The sequence below is a fragment of the Myotis brandtii genome, unplaced genomic scaffold (genome assembly GCF_000412655.1).
Source record: "Myotis brandtii unplaced genomic scaffold, ASM41265v1 scaffold199, whole genome shotgun sequence".
Taxonomy (NCBI): Eukaryota; Metazoa; Chordata; class Mammalia; order Chiroptera; family Vespertilionidae; genus Myotis; species Myotis brandtii.
The window spans coordinates 1,783,074-1,797,192 of record NW_005357414.1 but is presented as its reverse complement, the minus strand read 5'-3'; the positions used below and the strand labels follow the sequence as shown (position 1 = coordinate 1,797,192).

Sequence of the window (14,119 nt, the reverse complement as noted above, 5' to 3'; positions counted from 1 at the left end):
CCGGAGGGCTCTAAATTGGCCGGAGGGACCCGACCGCGGCGAAGTTGCTAGCTGGGGGCAGAGAAGGCCACGCGGTTGCCGGAGTAAGCGATCCCCTGTGGCGAGTGTGTGAAAGGAGGAGTCCGGCGTCCCTGCCATCCCTGTCTCCCTCCCCGCCTGCCCAGCCCCGCTAGCTCCTCTCCTGGCCTCCGCGTGTTCCCTCGCTCTCACCCCCGTCACCCCCAGGTTCGCTCCCGAGGCACTGCGGGGTCCCCTCGGCCCCGAACCTCTCGGCCTCTGACTTGCCCTGACCCCTGCTTGCTTCGCCACTGCCCCGGTTCCCCTTTTCTTCCCTCGCTAGTTACCCTTCCCCGCTTCGTAATTCCCGATGCAATTGCCTCTTTGAGACCTTTTTTTTTTCCTCTCCTTCCTTTTAGATTGGCCAACGGCTCGTTTCAACCCTGCCTCGTTGGTGGCCACTGGAGAAGCGCGGGGGGCTCCCCAGACAGCCGTGGGGACAAGTTAGAGCCAGCACTTTGCCCCGGGCCTCGCGTGTAGCTTCCCCTCCCCTGCTCTCGGTGCCCCGGTGTCTGGGGTGTCTGGAGGGGAGTGCGGGTGTGGGGGTGTGCCCTCCGTACATGTCCCACCACCCGGGCAACTCTCTGGGCTTGTGTTCCATCTCACTCTTGCTTCCCGCAAGGTGGTCGAGGGGAGCCACTTTGCATCATGTCCCGGTATAGCTACCAAACTCTTCTGGACTGGCTCTATGGGGGCGTGGACCCCAGCTTTGCAGGCAATGGGGGCCCCGACTGTGCTGCCTTCCTCTCTTGGCAGCAGCGGCTGCTGGAAAGTGTGGTGGTCCTGACCCTGGCCCTGTTGGAGATCCTGGTGGCCCTGCGGCACATCCTGAGGCAGACGAAGGAGGACGGTAGGGGTGACCATGGCTGCCAGCCAGAGCAGGTGACCCAGCGGCCAGAGGAAGGCAAGGAGAGCCTGAGCAAGAATCTGCTCTTAGTAGCCCTGTGCCTGACCTTCGGGGTGGAGGTGGGCTTTAAGTTCGCCACCAAGACCGTCATCTACCTGCTCAACCCCTGTCACCTGGTCACCATGATGCATGTGAGTTTGTTGACTTTTTCCTGGGCAGCCTTAGTGATAAGAGTCATTAGTGTGCTCAGGACACTCGGCAGTGTACAGCACCTCATCCCTTTGGGAAGTGGGACCTTTAAAAATGATTTTCCAAAGATCTGTTTTTGTGCATATTTCAGATTGGCTTTCTTTCACCTTTGCACAATGCATCAGCCTCACAGTGGAGGGAAGGAACGTAGCACCAGAACCCACTGGCACTCAGGCTGGCTGCCTGTTCCTCCCAGCCCTGCTGGGGCCTTTCACAAGCAGGAAGTCCAGCCCCAGCCAGGTGCCCTTTCCGAATTACATCTGGAGACCTGGCCCAGCCCCCATGCTCTCTGTCACAGTTAATCCTCAGAGGCCTGGTGACATTCTTTACTGGAGGTGGTTAAATAAGGTTCCTTGTCTCTACTACGGTACTTTGGGGAAATACTTTTACAGGTTTCCCTTAATTATTCTTTCATTTGGGAGTTTGTACTCTTAGGGTGAGGTCTGCTTTTGAATTCTGAGGGTTTGGAGCAGCACCAAGCTCCTACTAAGTGCTCTCTGAAACAGGCCCCAGGCTGACTCGAGAACATTGGGCTGGTGATTTCTATTCTGGTGAAAGGGTATTTATTTTTTTTTTGCAAACCTCTTTATCTTATCATTCTTATCCTATGGTCATGGTCCAGGGGCACTCAGAGAGCTGATTTCTTTACCTCCTATTAGCAGTATTAAGAAAAACAAACTGGATTAAAAAGGAAAGTGTCAGATACATAAAAATAATCTGGTTGAAGACCAAGAATGAGAATGTCTTTCTGTACTCAGCCTGTGTGAAGAGATGTTATGAAACTATAAAATCACAGAGGAGAAGGAAGAGGAGAAAGGGAGACAAATCCTTTGTAAATTTCGGGCTGTGGAAAACTTGGTATGTTTTATTCAGAAACAGTTTTGAAACCTGTCATTAGAATCTTTATTGCATTTGTATTTGTAGGTTATTCTCAGGAGACTTGTGACAGCCCTATATGGGGCAGGAGGTTAAGGTTAAGATTATTATCTCCATTTTACAGGCTTGTGGAGTGCCAAGGGATAGGGTGGTCACTTGCCTGCAGCCAAAAGGTGAATTATCCTCTGGGTTGGTCTTTGGAATGGCAAGCTGGCAGTGAAATAGGGCAGTCTCTGTGGGGAGGCTGAGGCTGATCAGCATGACAATGCCTACTTGAGGCTCACTAGCTGGTTACCTCTTTGTTCTAGGAGCTCCTTGATTGCAGGTCCTTGGCCTCAGTTTTCCTATCTGTAAAATGTGGTAAACGGCCTCAAGCCCTTCCCATTTTGCAGGTGTGGCAAAGAGGTGCAGATAGCTTTGTAATAAAGAGGCTGTTATTGATTGGGTGGCTTTCATCATTGAGCAGGGCTGGAGGGGGCAACATTTTTTTTTTATAAGAAAAGGCTTCTTGGGAAGTGATGCTATTCACAGGAAGCCCAGGGCTCTCCCAGCTAGACCTTCTGTGTAAATTTGAGCCAGTCCTCTTTCTTTTCTTTCTTCTTCTTCTTCTTTTTTTTTTTTTTAAATTTATTTATGAATGGCCTGTTTGTTAATGAGAGGAAACAACGCATCTCAGCCACTGCTGCAAGAAGCTCTTGGGACAGGAGTGCTTTTTTTTGGACAGCAGGTGGTGAAGGTCAGAGGGTACCTCTTCCACAAAAGGGTCTTGAGGCCTCTGGCAGCCACATATCTAGAAGGTCAACAAAGGACTAAATTCAGCCTGACTGGGGCTGCTGCTGGTGTGATGACATCAAACCTGGCAGTACCATGGTTTTTAGTGGAAAGGTTTTTAGAGGCTTTTAGAAGAGTCTGGAGACTTAGTTCTGGCATTAATTAGTTGTGTGACTGGGGAGAGTATTCTTCCTGGACCTTAGTTTGCCCATCTGCAAAATGAGACAATTTTTAGTCCTAGCTGTTGACAGCCTATGTTCTGTGGTCCTTTTCTCTATTAAGCAGTGGCTGTGGGATGCAACAGATAACTATTCTAGAAATGCTTTTGGCCTCCATGGTTGGAAAAAGGAAACTAAGTCAGATGGACTTGTTCATCTTTTCATCCTTGTTCATCTTTTGCTGCTACCTCTGTCTCCCCAGTAAAGTCAACCTGACCCGGTCACCCTTGGGGATATGTGTAGATGATGGCACTTAGAGCTGGTTGCTGCAGAGAGATGGATGTTTGGGGGAGTATGGACTGATTCCTGTCACCTGTGCATTTTCTATTGCCCTGGGCTTAGCTCAAGCTCTGAACAGAGTCATGCTGAGGAAGACTTGGGCCCACCTTGGAGTAGACTCCTTTGTCTTTTACTCCTAAGTCACTGCTTTGTGTCATTTAAATAGTAACCTCTGGCCTACCAGGGGACCTAGTCTTTGATGACTCCAATGTTCCATACCCTACCTATGGTTCTTCCTGGGAAGCATGAATGTGTGTATTTTAAAAACTTATATAAGTCCTTTAAAAAATTCACAACAGATGGTTGGAAGCAGTTTGCTGACTTGGTTGCAGCAATGACTAATGATAGTAAGTATGGTTAATATTACCTTATATTTATCTAGCACTTTACTGTTTATTTTAAGGCACTTTCACATAACATGTTTTATTTAGGGTTATGATAGAATAACTTGGACCTGGAGAAAGAGATGTTAAAATGTTTCCCATGACTGTGTATATTCCAAAGGGGAGAGGTTGAGTACAAAGAAATACTTCGGCAAATGAATTAGCTGAATTAATCTATATTTTGGCAGTAAATTATATGGAGTTCAAAGGTCCTGATTAGGGAGGGGAGACATTAGCTGAAATAAAAGGGAAAGCTTAGCAGAAACATTTCTGATGTGTGTCTCGCAACAGGATGACTAAATTTTAGCTTTATAGAAAGACCTTGTTCCTCAGTGAGTGCACGTTTGTCTATAAAGGATGGTATTGCTTTAGGCCAGGAAATAGAAGAGTTAGAGAGAAGTTGGTTAGTCGCCTCATCTCCCATTTTACAATTTATAAAATATGTATTCCCAAAACCTCGTTACACACATCCTCCTCTTGGCCACATTGCCAGCTTTAGAAGCATAAGGAAGGGCAATTTTTGTGCTTGAGTCTGGTCTTGATTATTACTCCTGGTGTCAAGTTTCTTTTTGGTCTTGTCTGATTTCTCAAAGGCCCTGGGACTGTGGACTGATAGAGGTTTACTAATATATGATTGAAGCAGCACCATCTCACATTCTCAGGATCAGCAAAGCAGCACCATCCTTAAACTCCTTGCTGAATATCAGTGGCATTTACCAATCACACCAATAAGTATTTCTTCAAGCTTAGCTAGTCCCTTTGTGCATATTCTTTTGGCAGGTGTGGGTGACAGGAAATGAATTTACTGAGTGATTACGCTGTTTACTAAAAATCACCCAGCCACGTTAGTGGCAGAGGTGGCTTAAGAACTGAGCTGCCACAGTGGCAAGCTGGCTTTATCAGGAAGAGATTCTCATAGCTATTTAAACCCCCAAACCTACAATTTCTCAGCAGAAGGATTAAAATGCCCTTGATTGATTGTATCTGTAAAGACCAGTTATCCTAAATTAGTGGCCCTTTATTTCCCTTGCATAAGTTATATTGTCTCTGCTTCAGAAACTTAACAGAAAGATCCCATTCGGAATGTCTTATCCAATTGTCCAATTGCTGTTGGTTCTGTATGTGTCTATGTCAACATCTCCTGATGGGACACTGAACTTAGTGAGGCACAATAAATGCCATTTAGTCCTCAGTGTTGTATGTACATAAGGCAAGCTGGATCCAGGCTGGACATTTGGCAAATAATTGATGCTATCATCCCCATAGCCCCAAGCCACTGTTTTTTAGCCAGTAATACTGAGTGCACCCCATTCTTTTTTGGAGTTGCCATTTGCTATTTGATTTCATGTCTTCTTTACAATATATTAGAAATCTGATTTCCTCCAAATATAGCTTACCTGCTTTTGGTTCACCATTTGATTTGCTTACTTCTTCCTCCTTGCTGAAAGTATAGAATGGCACTTACTCAAAAACAGTTCTGAGCTTTTTTGTGGCAACTTTGGGAATTAGCTGAATATACTCCAGTGTATTTCATTTGCTTGGTGATGAATTTGTTTTACAGAAAACCTGATGGATTTGAGAACTAGCTTCCCCACCCCACTCCTTGACTTCAGACCAGCTACACCTCCCCATCTCCATCTGCTGTCTAGAGCGCTCATAAGGGCTCCTGCTTGGAATTGACATCGGATGGGTAATGGGTACAATGAGGGATCCAGTCATCTGCTGATAGCTTATCAGATGGACTGTGTCCTGTACCATCAGTCTAGGGGGACACAAGAGGATGATGTTTATATGGGCCTCAGCAGTGAGGCATGACATTTCTTTTTAGTTTGTTTTATTTTTTCCCCCATGGAAATTTGCAGAGAATTTTTCCATCTTTCATTGTTACAGTCTTTTGGGGGCATCCATTATAAAGAGAAATGATGTGCATTGGTGGATTAAACAGCCCACAGACAGCCCTGGGATTTAAAATTATGATGCTAGTTCCGCTCATGGCTTGCTAGGGAACCTGGGCAAATTATTTAACCCTTTTCTATCTCTATCTTCTCCATGAAATGGGCCCCAAGCAAACAAAGCATTTTAATCCTCTGAATAACTATGAGGTCACTTAAACAGAGAAACTGGGCAAAGCTGATCAAAGCCGGCAGATGCCCAATGTATTTTTACCTCTGACTCAGAAACTGACACACCTCAATTCCTTTTCATCTTTGATAGCCATTAGAATCCATTCCTCTAATCCTTTCTGTCGCTTTTCTCTGGATTCTGGCCTGTGCCTGCATACCCTTCTAATGCACAGTTTATAAAACTGGATGCTGAAACTTACTAGAGGCCCAGCCCACGGCTAGTAAGAGGAAAGATGTACTTGCTAGCCTTCGCTCGCCATTTAACTGTTAGTATAACCCATCATGGGGCTTGCTTTTGAGTTACAGTATGTTGCTGGCTCCTATTCAGGGGGTAATCCTCAGGGTCCCTGAATTTTTGTTCCTTTGACATAAAGTGGCACCTTTGTCATTGTCATCATGGGCTTTCTCATGTTTTCCTCCCCTCCATAGATACTCTTCTGAGGATTCTCCTCTATGAAACTTTTCAAATGACCTTGACCCGACTCTAGTTATTCCAGTTATTTTAGTTACACCATTTTTCTTCCTTTCTGAACTCTCTGAACATTCCTCAGATTATTTGATTCTTTAAAGTATACCTTAGGTAATTCTGTAAGTGTTTGGCTGAGTTGCTTGTTTTTGCACATTTGTTTATCCTCTACCATGAGCAGGAATACTTTTTTTTTTTTTAACTGAAAGGAATAGTGCTTCTTTTTCTTTGTAATTCCCTGCAGAGCTTAATACAATATATACATGCACATTAATTGTTTAATGTGTGCCTGGAAAATGCTGATGGACTGACAGAGCTGATTTCATAATTCCCTGCTTTCTTTTCCCTCTGGTGGCCCTGTTTGTTCTCCTGAGGTCTCATGGGCATGGTTCCTATGTCTCCTTGTGCCATTAGGAAAATATCCTGTCGGTTTTTTTGAAATAACCAGAGGAGAGAGGCACTTTCGGCTCCAGCTCACACATCTTTTTGTTGAATTTCCATCACAAAGAGCTAGTTATTAGAACTGCAGCCCATTTTCTGCCTGAAGTATCCGTTCCCTTTCATCCCAATGAGGAAATTATGCTGTTGGATCTTGGTATTAATCCCCTGGTAGATATCTGGACAATACCTACTTTCTTTTTGTCCTTTTTAATATCATATAAATTTTTAAATAGTGTTATTAGGCTAGTGACGCACTTCCCATCTTTTTCCTCTTCTGTATTTTTCAGTGGGTAGCTCATTGTCATCATGCCTCATTAAAACACCCTCTGGCCCTAACCGGTTTGGCTCGGTGGATAGAGCATCGGCCTGCGGACTGAAGGGTCCCGGATTCGATTCTGGTCAAGGGCATGTACCTGGGTTGCGGGCTCATCCCTAGTAGGGGGTGCATAGGAGGCAGCTGATCGATGTTTCTCTCTCATCGATGTTTCTAACTCTCTATCCCTCTCCCTCTCTGTAAAAAATCAATAAAATATATTTTTTAAAAAAATAAAAATAAAATAAAACACCCTCTGCAAGAACAGCCAAGTTTCTCAGCTTCTCCTGGTTTTTCATGTCTTTTTTAATGTTCATTTTTTCACTTTATTGAGGTATACTTGACAAATGAAATTGTGAGATATTTATTTTTTAAAATATATTTTTATTGATTTCAGAGAGGATGGGAGAGGGAGTGAGAGATAGAAACATCAATGATGAGAATAATTTATCAACTGCCTCCTGCATGCCCCACACTGGGGATTGAGCCTGCAACCTGGGCATGTGCCCTAACTGGGAATTGAGCCATGACCTCCTGGTTCATAAGTCGATGCTCAACCACTGAGCCATGCCGGTCAAGCAATTGTGAGATATTTAAAGGGTAAAACATGATGATTTGTTATAGGTACATGTTGTAAAAGGATCCCCCAACCCCCATTGATTTTTTTAAAGTAGATTATTTTTAAAAAATATATTTTATTGATTTTTTACAGAGAGGAAGGGAGAGGGATAGAGAATTAGAAACATCGATGAGAGAGAAACATGATTGGCTGCCTCCCGCACACCCCCTACTGGGGATGTGCCCGCAACCAAGGTACATGATCTTGACTGGAATCGAACCTGGGACCTTTCAGTCCACAGGCTGACGCTCTATCCACTGAGCCAAACCGGTTAGGACCCCCATTGATTTTTAACACATGAATGGTCTTTCTTTTCGTTTGTTAAATTGAGAGTTTTTTGACTCAGGTGCTCCTCTTCTGCCAGGAACTGGCTGAGTGGACATGAAGAACTATGGGTGTGGAGAGCAGTGATTCTTGAACTTTCTTTGTGAAAGATCCCCTTGAAAGCTTGTTATAATGCAGAGCCCTGGCTCACTACACAGAGTCTGAGTAAGTGTAGGTCAAGGATGGGGATCTACATTTATTACAATCTCCCGAGTAATTCTGATGCTGATAAACCTTGGACCCCATTTTGAGAAACTAGTTAGTGGCTAAAGTTCTATGTGAGAAGTTGGTTCAAATGCTCATCCTGTCTGGCATGATGCCCCGTGGGAAGGGCATTTAGTCTTCTGGTAGAACCTCAGTGTTTATATAGGTGTTAAATAATGTGACTGAAATTAGAGGTGAGGGCCCCAAGTTATTGTGAGATGGTTTTACAGTTCCAGTAGCTTGTTTGCTGACTGGTATTATGTCAATGGAGTATTTCAGCCAGGCATCCCAGTCCTTCAGCACCTCCCAGTCCTTCTACATTCCCTCCCTTCCTTCAAGCCTCTAAGATCTTCAGGAACTAACAATAGGAAATATTGACACATGGTTATTGCATTCTAACTTAACTGTTTTGCAGAACTCTTAAATGGACATTGGAATTTATTCATTTTTGTATTCATTCAGCAAACATTTATCCAGTGCTATGATGTGTCAAACATTGTGTCAGGCACTGGAGATTCAAAGATAAATAAGAAACATTCTTTGTCCTCGTGTTGTTCACAGTTTAGATGAGACAGGTAAGAAAAGAGATCAACTAAATTGTAACACGACATGTACAGCAGCAGATTTGAACAAATCATAGAGGACAGAGGGTTTTTTTTCCTAGTGCAAGTAAGGAAATCTTCCTAGAGGAGGTGACATTTTAGCTGGATCATAAAAAAGATAAATTAGTTCCATGAGAGGGGAGATCCTGTGTGTCTTATTTTCTATTCTAGTCCTCTAATAGGGCCAGGCTTCAATGAACACGTGTGAATGAATGAGTAGGAGTTTGTTGGATGTTGCAGGAAGGAGCAGAATTCAAGGCATAGGAAATGATATGTGCAAAGGCACAGAGTTGCTTTGTTTTTCATAGGAAAATGTCTCAACTGTAACTTGGAGTCATTTGAATATTATTATCAGGGCCAGAGTTCTTATTTTTCCCTTGACAAACCAAGTAAAACTGTAGGAATGAATGCTCTGTCATTTCTGGACTGTTAATAAGACAACTGCAGTTGCACATGAATCTTTGATATAAGGACTTGTGAGATAGTGTTCTCTGTGTTGTCTCAGGAGGGTTCACACTGTCAAGGACAGACACACAGATCATTGATGAGAGGGGACAGACATTAAATACAGAAAATGAGATAGCAGGTATCCCACCTGTGACCAGAAAAATGATTTTTAATGATTCATGGAATGGTTGGTGCCCCCACTAAAGTCTACAGCAGAACTAATAGAATGTGATGCTATCCTTTCTTTTTCCTTTTCCTTCTTCCCTGCTTCCAAGTCTCTTCCCCCACCCACTGCATGCAAACCTGCCTCCTTCCAGAGTACTCCAAGCTCCAAAACAATCTCGTCTACAATTCAAAATTCCCATTCCACCAGAGAAGGTGATATTCAAGAGGGAACTAGGAAGAAAGCAGTTCCATTTCAAAGATTCATACTGAAGTGTGAGTGGCCCATAGACTCAACTGGATGTGGGGCAGAGGATGAATTTTAAAAAGGGCCTTGTTACCCTGACTTGATCCAAATGGTGAGGTATATCCCAATGTATTTGAGCAGTAGCCAATGTTTGTGAGCAGTTCCTTGCCCCATTTTTGGCCTCTTCTCCACTCTGCCCCACCCAGAGAACTCAGTGTCTTGCTACCCTCCTTACTGACCCACCTGGGTAAGTCTGCACCGAAGGTGCTTGAGTGCAGCAGTTACATTTGAAAGCTTGGAGAGGACTCCTCCTCTTCTGGGTAGCAGTCCTCTTTGTTTACTCAGGTCTCTGCCAGCTAAACAGGGCATGGCTTGCATATCTGGCAGTGCATGGTGTGTCAAGGGACTTAGACCTGCTGCCAGCCCGAGCTTCTGTAGGGGGAGGGTTTGGGGGATCTCTTGGTTGGCTGTGTTTCCTTTCCAGTAGCTGCTGGAGGAAATGCCAGAGGGAAGAAGGGATGAGTCTTGTCCTGGGCTGGGTGGTTCTGAGGGAAGGGAATGGATGGCAGGAGCCAGGAGGTTAGAGAGGATTGACCTGTCCGGCAGAAATGGTTCAAGTTATGCCCTGTGGGCAGGTGTTTAGGTGGGTAGAAGAGGGATAAGCAAGATTATCTGGAGGAGAAAGTAAGCATGAGCCCATTCCAGTTTCATCCTTATGTCTTCAGTCTCCCTATCTCCATCACACACCAGTGTTGGCATAAACTCGGGGTGTATTTTGCCTGTGAATTGAATCGCCTTTGCCAGTCGACCAGCTGTGTTTGCATAAAGACTCTGGCTGACTGTGCTCTGGCTGTTGCTAGCAAAAAAGACATTTCATTCAGGTGCTGATTAAATAAGGCGCAGAGCTGGATTGCACATTAAGGCCTTTAACTGGGGCTCTGGGAGCCTTGGGTAAACACTTATTAGATGTTCTGGGCAGAGCATTAGCAGACACTGCTGGAAATGAGGTACGTTTTTCAGAAATCAGGTTGAGGGGGAAAGGAGGTGATGAGAGACTTAGAGTCTTGAATCTCTTCCTAGATTAATCAGATACGAGTTGCTGGCAGGTACAAAGAATGGCTAAACAGGCTTCCTCATTGGCATTGACTTGACAGATTCTCGCTGGGACCCTGTAGGTTCCGATTGGGACACAGCAGGGAGTGTGACTAAGTAGAGCAGGAGAAAAGCCTCCTTTTCCTAATGAAAGTTCAGTTTAGTGGATTGAACTTTTGGACCACATTTCCTGAGTTTGTTATTGAGCTTCATCACTACATGATTTTAGGCATGTCACTTAACAGCTTTCAACCTCAATTTCACTCATCTATAAAATGTCAATAATAATAGTACCCACCTAATAGCGTTGTTGTAAGGATTAAATAAAATAATTTAAATCAAGCATGTAGCAGAAGGTCTGGCTCACTGTGAGCACTCAACAGATGTCAGCAGTTTTTCATAGCACTACTACTACTACTACTACTACTACTACTACTACGTATTTCAAGGCAGCAGTGACACACTGGATAAGAGTTCAGACACTAAGATGGGAAAGGCATGGGTTTAAATCCTACAACTGGCTGTGTAACCCTGGGCAACTTACTTAACCTCTCTAAGCCTAATTTTCCATAATTGTAAAATGGAATAATAATCACATCTATCCTGAAGGACTGTTGTGAGGATTAAATTAAAAATACTAAGAAAGCACTTAAGATAGTATCTGGCACATAGTAAACATTCAATAAATTTTAGCTGTGATGATGGTGATAATGATGATGACCATCATCAGTATTATGGTGGCGGCTGCTGCTGTGAGCTTGGGTGGTTGGTGTTGGTTTAAGATAATAGGGATTAGATACAGGAAGGCAGTTTTAGCAACCTCACCTGAGAAAAGCTGCCCTGGCATCTTTGTTTCATGCAGTGGGCAAAAATGTTGGTTCTATGAAGTTGGCACCCAAGTAATCTCTATAGGGCAGGGCAGCTTGGCTGTTTGAGACCTAAAGACAGTTTTGTAATTTGAAAGTCACTTTAAATTGCGCAGCCCTAGCTGAAGTATTTGGGGGATGGCTCTCACTGGGTGGAAGGTTGGCTTTCCAGGGACCTCTTGGCCTAATTATTGCTGCTTTTCATCAATGGACCGGCTCCATGGTGCAAGCTATCTTGAGATTGGTAGCCTAGGAAACCAGTGAGCCCATGACAGAAGTATGAAATGAGTGGTTTGGGGTTGCGTGGGCAGAGACAGTTACGTGGATTTATTTTTTACATTTTCATTATATTTCACTTGCTTGAGGGGAGTGCAACTTTCCCAAGTGCCACCTGTTACCAGAGTTAGGTAATTATTAGAGGAGAAGGGCTGCTCCCAGAGCTCCTAGGAGAAAAGAGGGTTTTAAGTACACCCGTATCTTTGCTGAAGGAGAAGCACAGTGGTGGAAAATGTGCTCCTCGAGAGAGATTCCAGTGTGCTTTGACTTACACATCAGCAAATGGACAGAAAACAGACAATTATTCGTATGTCTCCAGGATATGGGAAACCTCTCTCATTTTCAAGACCAGCTTCTCTCCTTCAGAGCTGACCTAATCCACCAGGCACTAGAGCAGCGGTTCTCAACCTGTGGGTCGCGACCCCTTCGGGGGTCAAACGACCCTTTCACAGGGGTCGCCTAAGACCATCGGAAAACACATATATAATTACATATTGTTTTTGTGATTAATCACTATGCTTTAATTATGTTCAATTTGTAACAATGAAAATACATCCTGCATATTAGATATTTACATTATGATTCATAACAGTAGCAAAATTACAGTTATGAAGTAGCAACGAAAATAATTTTATGGTTGGGGGTCATCACAACATGAGGTACTATATTAAAGGGTCGCGGCATTACGAAGGTTGAGAACCACTGCACTAGAGGAAGGCACCCTGTATGTGCAGCCTCCCAGGGCTGAGGCCTTGTCATGTGACTTCACAGCCTTGGGGCCCTGAGTGTCCCTTCCCATCAAGGCATTGCAAGGCCTCCGTGCATATTCCCAAGCATGGTGAGTAAATCCGCAACTCCATAGTCTCAAAGTTGAGAGAAACGAGAAGACTAAGGTCATGTTTTCTGTAATGATTCTGGTTCCCTGGGACGAGCTGGCTTGGAGGGTACTTATAAAACAAACAGTAACCAAAAGAAACAACAACCTTTAGAAGTTTGCCGTAGAAGGTCACTGTTCCGAGAGACCTAGGGGAGATTGTAACAAAGGATCTTCTTCATATCACCACTTGCTCCTTGTCAATTTGCATTTGTTAAGAGTTTTCTTTTTTAAGTTCCAGGCACTTGAGAGTGTACATGCCTGTTGTTGCACTTTATTCTCTGCACCCTGCAGGAATGTGGCTGAGGGTCATGTGCTTAAGAGTCTCATTATCATTATCATCAGCACTTTTACATCCAACCCCTTGAGCCGCAACCACTGCAGGCTGCTGCTTCATGCAGTCATTTCTCCCTATTTCCTGGGCTCCAGCCCCAAGAGGAATAGCAGGGCACCCTGAATAAAGGGGCTGCTTTTACTTTTGGATTTCTTTTTGGCTGCATGGTAGTCACTGCACTTTCCACTTCAGCTTTCCCCAGAATAGTCTTGCAAGCTAACACCAAGCCAAGGTCAAGTTTCTGTGTTTGCTTGTGGGGTTTCTGGCCAGTGAGTGAAGAGAACAGATTAACGCCCCCCTGCCCAAGCCCTGTGGCTGTCCTCTCTGAGCAGGACTCTCAGGGGGTTGTTGTCTTGGGCAAGGAGGTCAGGGGTAACCTTTAGGCCAAGGCTGCATTAGATTTGTAGAGAAGAATGTGAAGCCTGCCACTGCACGGGGGCTCCTGACTGGTTGTGTGGTGTTTGGCCATACCTCACAGCCAGGCTGTGTTTGCCCAGATGGACACATGTCTAGGATCATCTTCCAAAATTTCTTACTCCCTGCTTTGGGTCTGTCCTGAAAACAATTTGCACAGTTCACTGTGGTTTGCACCTGTTGTTTTTTTATTCCCCTTTTCCATAGTTAGTTTGCAGCAAACTGAGAATTAATCCAGGCTCCTCACACTTCTTTTTTTTATGTTTTCATTTCGCTCTTTTTTATATTTTATTGTTTAAAGTATTACATAGCACTCCTTTTTCCCTCATTGACCTCTCCGAGCTGCTCCTATCCCCCAGCACATGCCCTCCACAAGTTGGTGATCTAGTTTAATTTTTTTGCATATATCTATCCAATTTTCCCAACACCATTTATTGAAGAGACTGTCTTGGCTCCACTGTATGTTCTTGCCTCCTTTGTCAAATGTTAATTGAGCATAATGGCTTGGGTCGATTTCTGGGTTCTCTGTTCTGTTCCATTGGTCTATATGTCTGTTCTTGTGCCAGTACCAGGCAGTTTTGAGAACAGTGGCTTTGTAATATAGCTTGATATCTGGTATTGTGATCCCTCCAACT

At 44.2% G+C, this 14,119-nt stretch overlaps 1 protein-coding gene across 3 annotated transcripts in view; it reads left to right on the top strand.

Annotated features, from left to right (window-relative positions):
• The first annotated feature begins 6 nt into the window (after nucleotides 1-6).
• Nucleotides 7-14,119, top strand: part of TMEM164 (transmembrane protein 164) — a 215,557-nt gene continuing 201,444 nt past the window's right edge. Inside the window, exons 1-2 of one of the 3 annotated variants that reach the window (XM_005865206.2) lie at nucleotides 7-83; nucleotides 417-1,095. In XM_005865206.2, coding sequence (XP_005865268.1) covers nucleotides 706-1,095 — 390 coding nt within the window. In that variant the 5' untranslated portion in view covers nucleotides 7-83; nucleotides 417-705. Of the gene's footprint in view, nucleotides 105-416; nucleotides 1,096-14,119 lie in introns of all 3 variants that reach the window. The other 2 variants (XM_014538824.1, XM_014538825.1) reach the window with 2 other exon arrangements.